Consider the following 19,019-nt stretch of genomic DNA (forward strand, 5'->3'; position numbering starts at 1 on the left):
AGCAAAAGCCCGCCAAGTTCGCGCCGGCCGGTATAATGTGAAAAAAACGAAAAAAAAAACAACTCGAGTATAAGCCGTATATACTCGAGTATAAGCCGAGGGGACGTTTTTCAGCACAAAAAACGTGCTGAAAAACTCGGCTTATACTCGAGTATATACGGTAAATTCAGCTGTATGGAAGCCCTGTATTTCCTATTTGTTTGAATTGTTTTTAGTTGAGCTCTTCATTGGAGCATACATTTAAGAGCCTGAATGGTGTCCACTTGCAAGTTGGAATCATACCAATGCAATCTAGTGAAAGACAGTCATACAGACTTGAGTTTTCCCAATTTTATTCAGCTGAGAGGAAATCATTTAATGGTGCCAAATAAGCAGTAGTTTGGTCCTTGCCTCAAACGTCTACTCCTAATGAAAATTCTTAGTCATTAAAACATTCTTATCTTTTTCCTTTCTAACAAGTTTACTCAAGAGTGAAATTACTTATGTAATGTTGCTGTGGATAAACGAATATTCCTAGCTCAGTATCAGTGACTTATATGCCTTGAGTTTATCTAGAATTATTGTATTTTATTACAGGACTTTTCTGCCATTTTGGATGTCATTGATCATAATATTGGGCTAATTCTGAAAATGTTCTAGAATAATTCTAGTAATTTTGAGGTGGTGATAGACAGATTAGTGCTCATATACATCATCACTGGTGCTTGCAAAAATTTCTGCTAAATTTGATTTACTGTTTCTTAAGTAATCTTAAAGTTGTTTTTTTAATGCAAAATTGGCAAGCTGCAGAACAAACACTACTGTCTATTCTGGGGAGTTTTTCTGCAATCTACAAAGGTGCAGAAGGCTGCAAGGCTTGTCATGCCGGTGCGAGACTTATCCCCCCACTGTTGCCGGTCACACATGCAACTGCACAACTCACCATGCATCCTCCTGCCGCAAGCAGTGCCACTGGTGTGATGAGCCTCGCGGTATCCTGTGAGCGGCAGCACTGGTGCAATGAGCCACGCAGCATCTGGCCGCAGAAGAAGTCAGGCAGTGGTGTGACAGGTGTCGGGGCTGCGGTGGTCCTAAGGTAAGCGGGTAAGACACCCTCCGAAAATAAGACCTGATGCTTATTTTGGGGCCAAAAAGAAAATAAGACCAGTTCATATTTTTGGGGAAACACAGATATTAAAGCCATAAACATTAAAAATCTGGCACCAAAGTTAAGCTTCTTTTAACAGCTCATTGTTAAATCTTGTAGCCTGCCTCATCTTACCCTTGGAGGGGAGCGGGATCCAGGTCTTCAGTGCTTTTTGTTTAAAACTGTCTCAGAAATATATAACTATAAAATTAAAGCTGGAATGAAAAAGAATTAAAAGGATGGAGTTTGATTACAAAAAACCCCAAGAATGTAAAGGGGGTGGGGAAACCAAGGTGATGACACTTTATAAATTGTATTGCAAGATCATATACTTTAAGTCAAGTTGATTCAGGTCCCAAATGAATTACATACTGTATGCAGTACTTAAATTATGAGATTAAGTGCTTTAGAATGTATGGATGGACTATTTATAAACCTGGATGATAATACTTATGTAGCAATATCATAGACGGTGCCTTATACCAACTAAACATTTGAGAGAAGAAATTTAAATTGAACCCCGAAGGATCTATGAAAAATCTGATTTTCATGGCTTTTGGAAAACCTAACAGAGAGAGCCTGATATCTCTGGAATAGCCAAGGGAATGGGCAGTGACAAAAATGTTATCTTACATGGTCTCTTTGGAAGCAGTGACCCAGAGGAAGGAAAAGGTAATTTTAAAGAAGCAAATATGGTGTTTTATTTGGAATATCAGATAGATATTCTGAAATTGGAGAAGTCTCATGACTTGTTATCATTTCTTCACTTTTAGAAGTTTTAGAATGAGAGGTGATAGAAAGATCCAGTCCAGATAGATCTGGCTGACTTCTTAGATACATATATGACAGTGGTGGGTTTCTTTTCAGTTCAGTTCGGGCAAACAGGTAGCAGCGATGGTGAGTTGAGAGCAAACTGGTTCGCTCTGACTGTTAGCTTGGCCCTCCCGCCCGCCCCTGTATTGTACATATTTTACATTCGGTCATTTTTAACCCAGCTGAAAGGCATGGCAGAGCGGATTGCCACCTCTCAGCTGTTCCGTAATACACTGCACTTGTGTGGAGCACGCGCATGAAGCGAACCGGTGGTAACACCGATTGAAACGCTTAACAGATATTATCAATGCCTGGTTAATGGAAGGGTTTCCCCTGCATAAAAGAAGGAGATATATCTACTGAAGAAGAGTTTCTGGGGTATCTGTACCATTATAGATATTTGAACATTCTTCAGGAAAGATGATGAATATGGGCAACACTTCAGATCCAGATGGATTTCAGTGATTAGGATGGCCAAGATAGCCATATGGGTCTACTGTTGAATAGCATGTCATTCATGCTAAGTAGCAATCAAAAACAAAAAGAGGTAGAATTGAGTGCTGGTATATAGGATATAGGATATTTGGAACAATGTTTGGGAAGGAAGAGAGAAACTGTGTGTGACTGCAAAGGAAAGGGGGAAGAAAAGGAGAAGAAAACAGAAAAAAAGCATTAAAAGCTATGGAAGTGATGGTTACGAAATGGACACTAAAACAAAATCAGCCTTTGATTTTAAAATCAGATTTTTATTCACTAGGAAAGTTCTTGTTCTTTTGGATATTTATCACTATTTATTCTCTATAGCAGGGGTCTCCAACCTTGGTCGTTTTAAGACTTGTGGACTTCAACCCCCAGAATTCAACTCTGGGAGAATTCAACTCTGGGAGTTGAAGTCCACAAGTCTTAAAGCGACCAAGGTTGGAGACCCCTGCTCTATAGTGTTTAAAGTGTTTCTCCCCCATTTCTCTCTCTCTTTCCCCTTCTTTCTAAATATTTCACATATGAAAAAAAGCAACTGTGCTAAGGGAAGTGTACATTAGAAATATTTTGAGACTTAAAAACAAAGACCCCCCCCCCAAAAAAAACCCCCAACTGAGCTTGGAAACAAGCTGGGATTAAGTCGTATTTAGTCCCCACCAGTTTTTGAGACATTCTACATCAGCAAACCAAGATGGTTTTCTCTGGGCTAAGTAAACTAAAGAGCATCAGGTATAATTAGTAATTGGATAAGGACCATCAGAAAATTCCAGGGAAGTAAAACAAAATCTTGGTGAAAACCAGTGGCACAAACCACTTCCATATTGTTGCCAAGAAAAGCTACATGGACTCATTCATGCAAAAGTCAAGCTTCACTCAGAGGAGTTTATATTTCCCAAGCCCAGTCTGGATGTCATTAGTACAAAAATCATGGTAGGACCAAAGATCAAATGTCTTTCTGACATTGTGCAGGATATAACCAAGCTCACACTCACATTAAGTTGTGTTAATGAGGCTTACTTCTAAATAGGTATGTATAGGAAAACTCTTATCAGCAACAATAAAAATAAAATAATACCCTATAATACTCATTCTATTTTCCATAGGATTGCTCTACTTGGCATTTTTCAGTAAGTAGAAAACCATATACTGCAGTGTATAAAACTGACATATCTTTTCTAAAATTAGTTAAAGTTTATCGGTCTATCCTGCTGAACGTAACCCCCGGACTTCTAAAACTAAAGGTTCAATTCAATGCAATGTTTTCTAGTTTCTCTAATAGAAAGATTCAGCAGTTTTCAATCAAGACCTTTATTCTTTCTCTGAATAAATGATGCCTGAAATTTTTATTCTTGTTCTAATGGAATTTCAATGGCCTTCACTGCAAATCTACTGGAAATTTTCGCATATTAAGTGGAAAAAATTAAATGATGTTAACTACATTTTAATGTGATTAAGTCTGACAGGGTCATTATTTCTGCTAATCATTCAGTTTAAAGAGCTCCAACAAAAGTTTATAACAGACAAGATTTTTAATTGTGTATTGACTAAACTGAAGAATGTAAGGCCACTGAAATAAATTGAATGCATTTCCTATGTATACATGCAGAATCTCCTGCTTCTTCAACCTGTACATTAATGACTTTATGATAGTTCTTCCAAATTATCTTAAAAATAACATACATGCTTTCTGTTTTCTTTCTTCTATACTCAAGCCCTTTTTCTTTCTTTTTTAATGGCAACAGCTTTAATAGCTATTCAGTTGATTGGGACACCCCATTTGTTCTCAGCATTTTGGTTGTTTATTTATTTATTTGATTTATTGATTTGTTGACTAAATTTATTTGCCACCTATCTCATTATGGAGATATATCCTAAAATACATTCAGGACCTCAATGCATGATGAATCTGCTCTTCCAGAGGAATGATAGCCCTCTCCAAAATATGTTGCATGTCATCCTCCAATTTTCTTTCAAAAACATTCCTATGGACACACACACACACACACACACACACACACACACACACTCCATAGATGGCAACATCTAGCGACTTTAGTATATTTTTTCTTTTCTATTGTTCATCTTTTTTTCTTTTCTTTTCCTCCCTCCTCCTTCCTTCCTTCCTTCCTCCCTCCCTCCCTCTCCCTGAAATTGTTATTCTTTCATGACAACATCTTAAAGCAAGATTAGGAATGCCAGATATTTAATTTTTTTTAAATGTCAGTTTTGAATTGAACAAATCCCACTTTAGATTGGCAACAGTCTCTAATCAGAATGTGGTTTTTAATGCTAAAATACAATTTGGTCTAACTTTTGAAAAGTGGTTGCTTTCTGTCATCTTCTGACATTGACATGTTTACATAAACAGATCCACATTAATGTTCAGATAGAACAGTTCTTAAATTTTGAGAAAACCCTTTATACATCATCCTTTGTCAAGAGATCCAGAATGTTTCTACAGGCCCACTTTATAGAAGATTTGGTGGCATACTGAATGGCAGTTATGGAATTACAGATTCATTCCAGATTGTGTAGGGTAAGAGTCACAGTTCTGAGCTTCACATGAAAGTACTGCTAAACAACTTTAATTTTCTGAAATAAAAGACTTCCTACACATTTCTGCCGTTGCTTAATTCCTCCTTCCTCCTACACAAACATCCCATTCATTCCTAAAATAAAGTATTTCAATAGGTAATAAGCTTTTCATCTCTCCTGTATGTGGAGTAAAATTTGAATGCAGAGTTTTATTTCCATACTGGAGAGACATAAAGATCCAAGGTGGATTGATTCTTAGTATAAAGACTTTCCTAATGAAAGTTGTGCAAGATATTGCACTCTGCAATTTTTTTATGAAGAGCATTTGCTTATGCGAGGAAAAAGACCCTATTACAAAGCTTCTGCTTGTACCCTAGTCTTGAACTAATGTTATTACAGTACCTTTCCCCTTATGCTTTTGAGAAACGTTTTGATGTATAATCTTAAAATACTTCATTTTCCCTTAGACAATATTGAATTATGTACGTTGTGTGGTTTAAGAGTTGCCTTTATTTTTTTGAGCAGTGTATTTAGATATTAAGGTTCAGTTTTTAGCAAAATAACTACCTGTGGACACCAGTGGGCCCTAATACCCCTCGCCTGAGGCCCATCTTACATTTTTAAAAATTAAGTATCTGCATTTTCAATAAATAAGATTGGGCATTCAGCAACACAATCACCAGCCTATAAAATCTTTGTTTCCAAAAATACCTGTAGATTTCTTCAAAAAGGACAGCTGCAGCCATGTTCATCTCACCCAAAAAAAACAATAATATAAAAGTAAATTAGAGTGGTAGCCAGTTTTCTGGAGGATTTGAAAGAGTGTGTGGAATATTTTCTCCTATTAATGAGTATTTTGTGACTGACTACACCCATCATGGCAAACGTTTTGTGGATAAACAAGTCATGGCATCCATGTTATTGTATCTGCTTGCAATATATTCCCTAGCCTAGAACATGCTCCATTGGCTCAGAAAGGTTTGACATTTTGAAATATTTCCTATGATTTAAAATCAGAAAATATCAGCTATTTTGAAGTATCTGAGTGGTATAATGCCCTTTGATCCAGGGGTGGGTTCTAAATTTTTTACTACCGGTTCTGTGGGCATGGCTTATTTTGTGGGCGTGGCTTGATGGTCATGTGACAGTGGGTGTGGTTTGATGATCATATGACTGGGTAGACGTGGCCAACTCAATGTCTCTCATGTCAAGGGGTACCTCGCCTGGCCCCTCCCCTCCCAGCCATTCCTCACACCCAGCCTCACACCCAGCCTCAACGTATCTATAGTTCTGCAAAAATGTTGTTCACCTTTTTTCAACTTTATTATCTACATACTATAGATCAGGGGTCTCCAAACTTGGCCACTTTAAGACTTATGGACTTCAACTCCCAGAATTCCTCAGCCAGCTTTGTTGTCTTAAAAAGTGGCCAAGGTTAGAGACCTCTGCTATAGATGCACTTTCATGGACCACTGAAAGGTGGAAATGGGTCACATGCTTTGCTTAAGAGTGTGATAGGCAACAGTCTTTTAAGGGGCTGCTAGAAAGAAGGGGGGGGGAGTATTTTCCAAAGCACCAGAAGGCAAAACAAGAAGCAATGGATGGAAACTCAACAAAGAGAAAAGCAACGTAAAACTAAGAAGAAACTTCCTGACAGTGTGAACCTATATAGGTTTCAGTCATAATTTCACATATAAAATAGCCATTCATGTAATACAGCCTGCATATTGTTCAAAACAATCATTAGTATTATGGCTGATGTTTGACAGCAAGCCTAAAATCTCCATTCCCTCCCCACTCCAGGGGAAGGTTACTCCAAAATCCCTATTTCCTCCCCACCCCACTAATCTGTTCTGGGAAGGAATCAAACTCCCCCCTCTTCATTTCCCAAATAAAATATCAATAATCAAGCTGCTAGCAAGGAACCTGCCTGGAATTCCACATTCCTGCCAGCTGCATAAGGAAACTTTGTAAGCAGAGATCATAGAAAGTGGAAGCCGGAAGTTTGGCTCCATTTACAAGCAGGCAGAAAACTCATTCAAGACAGGATACTTCACAATGGAAATCACCCAAACCTTTTTAGAAACACAAAGCCCATGTTGCACAAACCCCAAAACTTCAAAAACATTGTACCATATAAGAATTCCTCCTCTTATCCAATTTGTTGTTCAGCTGACCCAGAAAGGAGCTTCCAGCTCTGTCAATTTAAAACGACAGCGTTTCCCCCCCCCCACCTTCTTCTTTGCCAAGCTCCTGGCTGAGAAGCCAGCTGATCAGTTGGGAGCCTTCTTGGCTTCTCAATTTAAAGGGACGGTGTCTTTGTTTTTTTTTCTCTTCTTCGACAAGTGAGTCTTGATTTTTTCCTTCTAGCCAATCAGCTAGGAGTCGGGAGGCAGCAATAGATTGGGGGCAGGGCCAGGCAGAATTTTTACTACCGGTTCTCCAAACTACTCAAAATGTTTACTACCGGTTCTTGCGAACTGGGGAGAACCGGTAGCAACCCACTACTGCTTTGATCCAACAGAAGTTTCCTGCAGCAGAACAGGAACAAATATATTTCAGCCATTTTCCTAAATTCAAAAAGTTAATGAGAAAATGGGTGGTCCTTTAGATCAGCCTAGGAGATCTTAGAAATCCAAGAGTTTTCATTAGAAGAGGATGGACCGGATCTTTTTTCATAATCAGATTGTCTTCTGCTGTGAAAGATACCTAGGTTTGCCATTAGATAAAGTAATAAATATATCTTTGAGTGCGTACAGGAGTGGGGGAAACCATGAAATCCACACACAGGACTTTTGGAGAGATTATTAAATTTAGCCGTAGTCTGTAGGTGAATGTTCTGGATCATCTATGAAGAGACACTTACTTCTATAACATTACCCTGTGCCAGTATTTTAAAAGTTAGTTGCCTATGCCACTAATTTTATTTTAATATTTTAATATCCATATTTGGTTAATATGTACTGAATGAATATGCTTTGAATTATATACCAAAACTGTGGAATCTGTCAGTGTAATACAAAATTATGGAGCCATCTAATACGGGGTTAAACATAAAGAAAAAACAATGTTGGAAAAACAGTGTGAGCGTGACCCCCATATTTGCACTCTTGGATTGTCACTGTATGCTTGCTTTCTATTTACGGGCTTTCTATTGTTGTGATGGAAAGATGGATCAATATTATCGCGTAAAGGTAAAGTTTAATGATGTGTTTAGGAATTAGGCGTAATGATTTCTTGTTCGTAACATGCTGTGTTTCTTGTTTCCTTCCCATTTCCCTTATTTGTCTTCGATGCTTTTTCTCGTATTTTGTATATCAAAGGAATAAAATAAATGTTTTGGCTCAACTCCAAACAAGGTTAAGCTGAACCAAAAGATGTCCTCATGTTGCATAGCTCCTCACTGTATACATTTGAAATATTTCTTTGGCTTAGTGCAGGGGTTCCCAACCAGGGGTGCTCACACCTCCTAGGAGAGCAAGACAGTATTCCAGGGGGTGCGAAAACGGTTTAGAAGTTTCAAAATTATAGTGTATATGCATAATTATATGCATATAATTATTTATTTTTGTTAAGGGGTGCGAGTTCTAGGAGTGCGGGCTATAGAAAAGGTTGGGAACCCCGACCCCTGATCCTGTGGGATCCACTAAGTCAGAGCATCTTTCCTTTAAATGTTAAGTCAGCCAGCACTGGAGTTTATCATCTTTTTATAGTGGAATCCAGTATTATTTCTAGCAATATGCTCTTCAGGAACAGATTTTTAGGGTAGATTTTTCCCTCTGGAATTGTTGCCATAAATAATGGGAAAGAGGGTGCTCGGGTTTTTTAAATAGAGGTATCCTGTTAATATACGGCAAGATAGAGAAAGGAATTGGTGGACTGCCATGGCTGTGTTGCCATGGCTGCCTGCCAAAGCATAGCCCACCAAGAAGAAATCAGTTACTTATTTACTCTTCCTCATGTAGAACAGGACATGGAAGGGTAGGAAAAGCTTAGACAATTGGTTGGAATGGTGGCATAGGCTCCTATCAAGCGAACGAAGCAAAAGAATGAAGAAAAAAGTCTCTAAAGGCCTCACTGATGGCAAAAAAGCACCATCCTTGACAAGCGCTATGTAACCAAGCGGTGTGCTGACAATGCGAAACCAAGGGCTTTAATTCAGACCTCATGGGCGCAGCCCACAGAAGACAAGAAATCGGTACAGTACAGCAGACCTCTGGAATTAATGCAATTGCGATTGGTTAACTTAATAACATTATGGCTGTAAGTGCTGCCATAGACAGAATAGAGTGCCATGCTACCTTCAAGAAGGCGTAAGTGACCATAGGGCACTGCTCAATGCATGAGAGAGGTCTTGGGGAGGGGGGGAGTTTAGCTCAGTCAGTCAGGAGTCGTAGCATTCCTGCAGTGTCCTCAAAAGTAATAAAACTATTTTAAAAATTCCCATATTAAACTCTGGGAAAGCTGAAATAATATCCTATGATGGCAAGACTATCAATACACAGTTTTCAGAATCAAGTTCTTTTTTTTTTCTAATTTAAATTGACCTTCTTTGCAGTATAGGATTGATTACGGCTCTTTTTAGAAGACTGCTAAATCCATACGTTAAAAAAAAGAGCCCAATAGGAAGAGTGCTTAAACCCAAACCATTGTGGTGCTGGAAGAGAAGGGATATTTGTGAAAAAGTGACCACCAAGGACACTGAAGTGTACTTGAAGATGAAATGACCATATGGTTGGCATGAGCATTGTTTTGGATAAGAGCTGCTAAATACGTCAAATGCAAAAATGCAAGGATTCATTTTAATGAATACAATAGATGAATTCTACAAGTGCTAGACTGTAAGACAAGTAATGCTTCACTACATAAGCTACCCCCTCCCTGTCCCTCCCTTTCTCTGTCTTCCCCTCCCTCGCTCCACTCCCAGTTCAGCTTTAGAGGCCCTTTAGATTAGTTTTTTTTTCCCTCTCTGAACCAAAGCTGTATTTTTCATAAGGAGTTTTATGGAAGATCATTGGATAGACTGAGCAAGGGCAACATTAAGATATCCTTAGAGTTAAAGGAGTTCTCCTAAGGAATTGACTTTTAATTGTATTTTAATTCTACGTTTGTGAATGACCAACATGCTACTGCTACAGTGGTGGGATTCAAATTTTTTTACTACTGGTTCTGTGGGCGTGGCTTGGTGAGCGTTGCATGGCTTGGTGGGCATGGCAGGAGAAGGATACTGTAAAATCCCCATTCCCTCCCCACTGCAGGGGAAAGTTACTGCAAAATCCCCATTTCCTCCCGATCAGCTGGGACTCAGGAGGCAGAGAATAGATGGGAGCGGGGCCAGTCAGGTGGTATTTACTGGTTCTCCGAACTACTCAAAATTTCTGCTACCGGTTCTCCAGAATTGGTCAGAACCTGGTGATGTTCTGCTTTTATTTTGCATTTTATGTTATTTAAATTTGATTTTTATTCCTTTAAGATTGTATTTTTAGTGTGTCTTGTTATGAATCACCCAGGTAGCCTCTGCTATTGGGCAGTTTGCATAAATTAAAAAAAAAACATGTCAAACTGCAACGATAATTAGATATGCATAAATGACCACTCAGTTACCTATCTTGCTTAGGCCAGTTTAGTTAGTGTTTTGGGCGTTATTGTGAATGGTATTGGTATCTACATATTTTTAGATGTAGCCTGTTCTGCAGAGAACAACAGTTAATTAGAAATCAAGTTTCCATCCTGAATTCTGTTTCTTTACTTGATTTTATATTGGTATTATGGAAATGGAGTAATTTGTGCTACCGAAATCATATTGAAAGTCAAGAAGTGAGACAGGCAAGCATAGAACCTGCCTTTAAAGGGATGATGTGGTACCCTAGTTGTGTACTTAGCCACTGGCAGGTCTGATGTCAGTCACTTCAGAGACCTTTAGACCTCCATGCTCATTTACTGCTTAAATGTACCAGCTCTGCTTCTGCATTATGAAGATCATCTGTCAACACTCTGAGATATTCCCCTTTGTTATTAAGCTTGTGATGCTCTACATACTGTCAGGTTTTTTTGCCAATTATAGTTAAAGTACAATAGTGTATTCACTGGATCAAAGTCTCTCACTGGCAGTGGAGGAATGATTTGTAAGTCTTTATTCATCTGAATTGTACAATAGAATACCTGAGGAATGCAAATAATCTCTCTAAGGACTCAACAGGAAAGCTCTAAAAATGAGTGTGGCACTATTATTATTCGGAATTGGTGTTTTAGCCAAAGTAATTATTTCTTATCTTGTTTCACAGCATTCTTGGTTTTACTTATGGTGACCGGTTGTTTTTTCCCCCTCTCTTTTAGAAAAACAAAAAAAACCTGCACTGGATTTTTAGAAATATTCTAAAACTGTTTTTGTTTTTAGGTATTTGTTTAATTGCTTTGCACTTTGTTTTAGATACAGTCTAGCTTGCTATCCTAGTTTTGTGTTTGTGTGTGTATGTGTGTGTGTGTGTATTAAGTGTTTGCTTTTAGTTACAGCTAAAATAGTTGCATCGATTTTAAGAGATTTTTTTCAGAAGAAGTCTGGTAACTCGAGTTGAAATTCACCCCCCTCATGTGTGGAGCAGTTCCATGAAACAGACCTCTACTATGCTACGTCACAGTCGGGCTTTTTGGCGGCCATCTAAAACCAAAATTAATCCTTTAAATACAAAGTTCTTATAGAAAGGAGTGGGGTTACAGGAATTTCAGCAATGGAACCATTTTCCCACTTAGAGCCATTTCATCCCTTTGTTCATCAGAGTGGAAACTTTCAGTTTTCTTTCTAACATGTTCCTTATGTTTTGGTGAGGAGATGAGTCTGTAACAGAAAACTTTGCAGCTGTCCTTTTCTATGAAAATCCCCTAAACATTTACAAGGATGGGAACCAAACCATACATTCAGAATTACTGCTGGCATATCTATTTAAAACTAGCCTGGAACATCTTCTCTGGAGTAGTGAGCAGTATGTACTCTCTAGGGCCCCAGAGTGCAAGGTATTTTCCAGCTGTCTGTAACACCCTTGAGGAACAACAGGTTTCTCTATACATTTCCAAGAGAAGGCACAATAACTTTATCTTGTGATGCACAGATTCTGAGATGTAGAGATAATGTGGCTGGAGAGAAAAGGGCTACGCCACTTTCTATGGCATGTAAGAGACTATATCTTTTGAGACTCTTAAATATCAAATTAGTGTTATCATCTACTAACTGTATATATACATAAATTAAAATAATTGTAGCAACTGTGTGCTTTTTGCAGGGGTGGGATATGGCACAAAGAACATCAAAATGGGACACATGGTTTGACGTTTTTGCACAGCATTCACAACTTGTGAAACCATGAAACGGAAAACTCCTGAAAGAACTTTTTTGTATTCTTGGTCTCTAAACCCTACTCAGCGGGCGTACAATTAATCTCATAATAGCTCTGATCCCCTGCTATTCTCTTTGACAAATGAGAGTTGATGAACTTGTGGTTTCATTTATTTTGACGTTTGCATTGATTATTTAAAGAATTGCACACCAAAGTTTCAATTCCTATTGCCAAAATAGCTTTAGCCATAGTCTGAAAACCGCAAAATGAAAGGTCTAAGTATTGAAATACCACACACCTTAAATTCATATATTACATATGGCTCGCAGTTTTGTATCGTTCATAGATCCCAAGTGTAAGTGGAGTTCTTTCCATTCAGCTGCTGGCTTGCCCGGCCCCCTCCCTCCTTATTCCAAAGGAAGCCTTGTACAGTTGCAGGATTTCCTCTGGTTTGGGAGCTTGGTTGATTAATTTGTAGAGTGAATTGACTTAGCTTTTCAGGATGACCAGAAGCCCCACAGTATCTTAGGGCTGTGCGAGGGTGATGATGAGCTCAAATCAATGTGCAGCATGCAGAAAGGACTTGGTTACAGTTGCATTTCAGTTAAACATAGATTGGACTTTGAATAGCGAGTGTTCTGTGTTTGAAAATGCAACGTATGTTGTGATTTGCCATATTCTTCTCTGTTGTGAATCCTGTAGAGTTCAACCAGTATATGATGAACAAATAGCTATTTTTCACAGTGTCGCAAACAAAAGCTATAGCACTTTGTGCATAATGTAATGACTGTAAAATCACCCAGTAAATTGTTTGCAATAGCATCTTGAGCTGTGGTAATCACACAATGTGAAGAAGAAACAGAAATGGTTACTTCGGTTACTTCCTGATCAGTGCTAACTTAAGTATGCACAGTGCTAGATCCTGACTACTGAACAAATTTAGGTCAAATTGTCTCCGCCACCACAGCATAATATTAGTTAGTAAGGGCAACAGGATCCGAATTCTCCCTTTTACCATTAGGTGACCACCAGTCTTACAAAGCTGGTACTGATTCTTGTTTCCTGGTAAGATTTACCTGTTGTCCAAAGCTCTTATCCAGATTACCACAAATGGTGCAGGCACTCATTTGTCGATAAATATTCTTAAAATGTTCTAGCCATCAACTTTCATTGCTTTGTTTTGAGAGCAGGCAACAGAATTTCATTTTTAATGTGTGCCAGTATGCTCACAGTTTTAAAAAAATGACAATAAAGGTTATTGTACTTTACCTTACTATAATCGTGGGTAATATCTTCCTGGGCTATTAACATATTTGAATTTTTGAAATGATTTAATGGGTGTGCCAAAACAATGGACAGCATGGGAAGTGTGACCCATGACAAAATGTCTGTTTACGAGAAGTCAGAATGTTTCATCTATATTGACTTGTTCTAGTATAAGGTTTATGTACTGTGGTACCTCCGTACTCATCGTTAATTGGTTCCAGAACAATGAATACCAAACAAATTTTTCCCATATGAAATAATATAGTGAATCACAAGGCAGCTGCCACTGACAAGTTCTAGCTTTTGCATTGAGTCCCAAACAAATTATGAGTACTGGGACAAAATTTTTGCATCAAAATGCATTGACTACCAAATTTGAGGAGTTTCAAAGCAGTTTGGTACCAAATTACTACTGTATAAACTTAACAGTTCTTAAGCAGAACTGTGTATTACCAATGAAATATTCTCGGCTTAATTAAGTCCCTAGCCCAAGATAAATAAATAATGCAACAGAAATATATAGTCAACAGATTCAATTTTCACTATTGGACATAGATAAAGATAATCCGGCAATGAGCTAACCCTCTGTTTATAACTATGGACTGTTTATAACTGGGTTTTCATATTGGATGTCTTTATTTGGAGAAGAACGAAGTGTGTCTAAGAAGATTAATTGAGTGCCAGCATTTTTAAAAATCTTTTTAAAACTCTTGACCCCCTGTAGTACTAGTAAACAAAAATTGTACACAAATATGTTTCTGAATAGTTATTTTTCTATGTATGTCTTAATGTGCTAATCTTGACTATTTTTGTTTACTCTTGTCATATAAGAACATAACCGTAGAAAAGTATATTTTGATGTTTGAAAAGATTTTGCAAAAAATGTAGACATACGCTATTCCTTTAAAATACTCCTGTTTACTAATCCTTCTTTAAAATATTCCTGTTTACTCATTCTCATGTTGCGGAACCTTCCGTAGCCAGCCAGAGGGAGATGTTACGTCAGATGTAGCATATGAAAAAAATCCTCCCTAAATCAGCCCAGGATGGGCTGAATATGTTCAAAAGCAAGTAGCTATGTACTTAATTGTTAAAAAGGACAATAGAAACATGAAGGTGGAGAAAACCTGCCATATGTGGCAAACATATGAACTATCACCAGGTGACAGCAAATAGGGCTTAATTTATGTATTGGTTGTCTAGATTTTTGCAGCCCAGATTTAGTAGCCCCAGAGTGACAAAATGGAAGAGAATAACTTGGAGGAGGTTATTATTAGCTTGTTGGATCCTGGGTAGGTAGTTCATGCACTGCAACATTTTGTTGCAAGCTCTAAACATAACTTTACAAGAAAGTTTGTCAAGTCTAACTTTGTCAGAAATGCTCACTACAAAAAATAGTGTATGTGCTCTTGTTACTTAAAAATTGCTAAAATGAGAATGTTTGGGAATAATTCTTTGACGCATGGGACTGTTTTGGAAGTACCGTATTTTTCAGAGTATAAGACGCACCTTTCTCCCCCCCAAAAAGAGGATAAAAATAAAAATCTGGGTGCATCTTATACTCTGAATGTAGCCCCGCCCAGCTTCTCAAACAGAGCTTCAGAAAAGAAGCCCCAAACAGAGCTTCCGAGGCTTTTTTTCCTGAAGCTGTTTCGGAGGCTTTCAGAGGCAGAAAAAAGTTTTTTCTGAAACAGAGTTTCAGAGGCACAAAAAAAAGCAAGGTACAGAGCTCACAACCAAGGAACCTGTTGTTAAAATTCACCTCTGAGAACAACTGATTGGAGGTATTCTGGGAGGCCAATCCACTGCCAAACAGCTTTTTTTCTTATTTTCCTCCCCAAAAACTCCGGTTCATCTTATACTCCGAAAAATATGGTATTCTTTAAAGAGAATAAATTTAAATTTGCTAGGTGGAAATAAATAGATGGGCAGGAAATTGTAGGAGAATCACGTGACCTGGAATTTGTTAGCAACTGTATAATGTGACAGAATGCAAATGTTAATTTGTTTGATAATGCACCAGTTAATTCTTACTGTTTCTCTGTTTCTGATTTGTGGCTGATAAAATAATAAACAGACAATTGATCAAAAGTGGCCTGAATGGGTCTTCCTCCCCCAATGAGTATAGTAGTTAGAAAAGTTTCACTTGGATAAAAGAAAGAAAACCAAAGTTTGAAAACTCTCCCGAGTGTATTTCACACTGGCTTCTCTAATGTGTGTTCATTTTAAACCCCAGCCTAATTTTAAGCCCATTTAAAAATCTATTCATGTTTCACACAGTTTATAATGTGCGAGAATAAAAGCAAGATAACGGTAAAATATTAATGGAGTACACCTGAAGCAATTGCTGACTGTTAATGCCTTGACCTTGGAAAGCAATACACAAAAAAATGGCATCATAAAACCGTGCAAGTCTTATGAATATGTATGCCTACCTGATCATAATGAATGTGGTACAGTCATGCATGCACTACAAGATAATGTTGTGCCCTTTTTTTGTCTGCAGGTTGATAAAAATTAAAGAGTGGGTGGACAAGCAAGACCCAGGTGCCTTGGTCATTCCTTTTAGTGGGGCCTTGGAACTCAAGTTGCAAGAAATGAGTGCTGAAGAGAAGCAGAAGTATCTGGAAGAGAACATGACACAAAGGTTAATTAGCATTCATTTTCCCTACACTTTATTATCAACTATTTCCTTGCAGTAATTTAATTGCTTGCGCTGATAGAATAATAAATGACAGAGTAATTACCATTATAAAGAGGGAATCTTCTCCTTTCTTTACCATGAGACAGAGTGAAAAGATTTATTTGAAATTAAGTTTTTAACTGTCATCTGTCATCTCAGTACAGTGTTTTAATTATAACATAGATATTAGTTGTATATATATATATATATTTTTCCCAAAGAAATGATCGCCCAATTCTATGGTCATCCTCCGCCAGAAGGAGGCTGAAAAGGAAAATGCTGGTTTTTTTAATTGTTGCAGTTGCATCCTCTGAGAAGCAGCAGTGGGTTATTTGAATATTTTAAGTTGGTCAAAAAACGGTGATCTCAAAACGTAAGGGTTCCTGAAAAAGAACCCTTGTGGAATCTGAAATAATCCTTTCTGCATTTTCCAAGATTACAAGCCACACCAGCCCACGATTCCTGGGCTTGCATTTCATACACTCTCTTTCCCAGAAGAGCCTCTTGCAATTACCAATATGCATACAAGTACTAATGAGAAGGAAGGTTCAGCAATATTCCCTCCCCAAAAAAACGGGACTATGCCTGAGACATTCAAGGTCTCTTTTTCCCCCCTCTCCTCTTGTGTATAAGTTGAACAGCCTTGTTTCATTTTCTTTTAGTGCTTTACCAAAGATCATTAAGGCTGGCTATGCAGCACTCCAGCTAGAATACTTTTTCACTGCAGGCCCCGACGAAGTGCGTGCATGGACCATCAGGGTAAGATTCATACTTATTCATCAGCTCTACCCAGTTCCACACTATTGAATTCAGATTGATATCACTGACTTTGAAGTTTGTCATGGTGGCGGTTAGCTAGTCATTACAGATGAGGGTTTTTGTCCAGGATAACTTTAATTATTTGTGAGCTGCTGAACAGTGAAAGTGGAGCTGCATTGATTGAGGCAGGTAACAATTGATTCTGCCTATTACATAGTCTGAATTTCTTCATCCTGTAGAATCTGTCTACCCTCCTCCTGTGGTCAGAGATAAGACATACCAGTATTGTACTTGCTTAATCTGTGTGACTGGGTTTGTCCGCAATGAAATTGATGTTGCTTTTCATTTTGTATTTGCTAAGTTTGTTTGGGTTGCAGGAGGATCTTTTCTCTCCTCCCCCCACCCCTTTTCCTTTGCTTGGACTACATTTTCAGCAATAAAAGCAATATTACATGATTATGCTCCTTACAGGCATGTGATTCTGCTTTTTTTTCTTTCACAATATACATATATATATATATATATGGACTTGAATGTTTAGGAGTAGTTTATTTCAATGGTTTGGTTTTGTGCACTATAACCAGTCCCTGCATATGCCTAAAAACTATTTTGATGTAGACTGATTACAGTCAGAGTAGCTAATTTATTCCCAGTGGACTGTAAAAGCTGAGCTGTATAATGGTTCGCTTTTTAATGTAAATATATTTTAATATAGAAGCGAATGGTTTTTTTTTTCCAGAAGCATGTAATGACAATGACCGTGCAGACTATAATGAAACCGTATCAATTCTTTCAAGGTAGCAAACACAACATTTTCTCTCTTAATCTGTTCTTGCTTCAATTATTTTAGCTACAGAAGGTATTATTGGCACTGCTTTTATATCGTCTCAGAATAATTGATCTCGGTCTATGCAATCTTCAGTCAGTCAGCTTCGTTTTAAAATAACGCTACAGATGCCTAGCCCCTTCAACAGTATTCTGAATTTTTGAAAGTATGGTTTAGTTTCCTATCACACTTGGGCTGAGCTCAGAATAGTGACTTCAAAGATCTTTCTGCGCTCAGGAGCAGGTTCTTTCCCTCCCTAGAAATCTGAAAGCTGGTTTATCTTAAGACGGATTGTAAGTATCTTTGATTTAATGTGCTGAGATATTTAGTCAGAGAAGCATCAGTGGGTAGCCATATTAACCCAATACATCTTTTATTATAAAAACTGTGCTTTGCAATGTCAGACTTCTTAGCACTTTAACATGGTTTGTTAAGCAGCCTTTAGGTCACCCTTATTTCTCAAATTCCTTTCCGTGACACTGTGTGCAGAGAATAGAGGCTCCTGCAGATCAGTCCACGAAGCGATTGTAATGCATTCTTCATCATTTAAATATGTGTCTGAATCATTTGCATGTATATAAGTGATTGTGGATTGTTTATGGTTGTTGCATTGTTTTGTAAAGATGCAATTTAATGTCTTTCAAACATGCATTTGTTTGTACATACTATATGTATATACCTGTTTGTGGGATTTATAGTAGGTCATGTTATTTTTATTGAATTCCAGAGAAATTATAAAAAATTTACCCAAGACTAAACCTGTTTTAAAAGTTATTGGGTTTGCTTATTTCTTTGTACTGTGAAGATTAGATTTCTGTTCAAATACACTATGTCCAAAATCAATACAGTTGTTGGTATGTGTTTGAATAAAATAAGCAGGCTTTCTTTAATACTTTCTTATTTTGTGTAAAAATGTCCATTAATGACCCAGTATTAAAAATTAATCATTTCATTTCTTGACCTTTTAACTGATTGAAACTAAGTTTTAGAGGATATTGAAAACATTGCACAACATAGACATCTCTGTTGTACAATCAATTTTCCTAAACACAGTTAATTTTCTCTTGGTTTGACAGAAAGGGACCAAGGCTCCTCAGGCAGCTGGAAAGATTCACACTGATTTTGAAAAGGGATTCATTATGGCTGAAGTAATGAAATTTGAAGATTTTAAAGAAGGAGGCTCAGAAGTGGCTGTCAAGG

The 19,019-nt window shown here is 37.7% G+C and overlaps 1 protein-coding gene across 2 annotated transcripts in view; it reads left to right on the forward strand.

Moving 5' to 3' along the window:
* OLA1 (Obg like ATPase 1) overlaps positions 1-19,019 on the forward strand; it is a 95,015-nt gene that overhangs the window by 70,572 nt on the left and 5,424 nt on the right. For both annotated transcript variants that reach the window (XM_058190383.1, XM_058190392.1), the window contains exons 8-10: positions 16,058-16,198; positions 16,897-16,993; positions 18,896-19,018. In XM_058190383.1, the coding sequence (XP_058046366.1) occupies positions 16,058-16,198; positions 16,897-16,993; positions 18,896-19,018 (361 nt within the window). The remainder of the gene's footprint in view (positions 1-16,057; positions 16,199-16,896; positions 16,994-18,895; position 19,019) is intronic.

Source organism: Ahaetulla prasina, chromosome 1, assembly GCF_028640845.1.
Source record: "Ahaetulla prasina isolate Xishuangbanna chromosome 1, ASM2864084v1, whole genome shotgun sequence".
In the NCBI taxonomy this organism is placed as follows: Eukaryota; Metazoa; Chordata; class Lepidosauria; order Squamata; family Colubridae; genus Ahaetulla; species Ahaetulla prasina.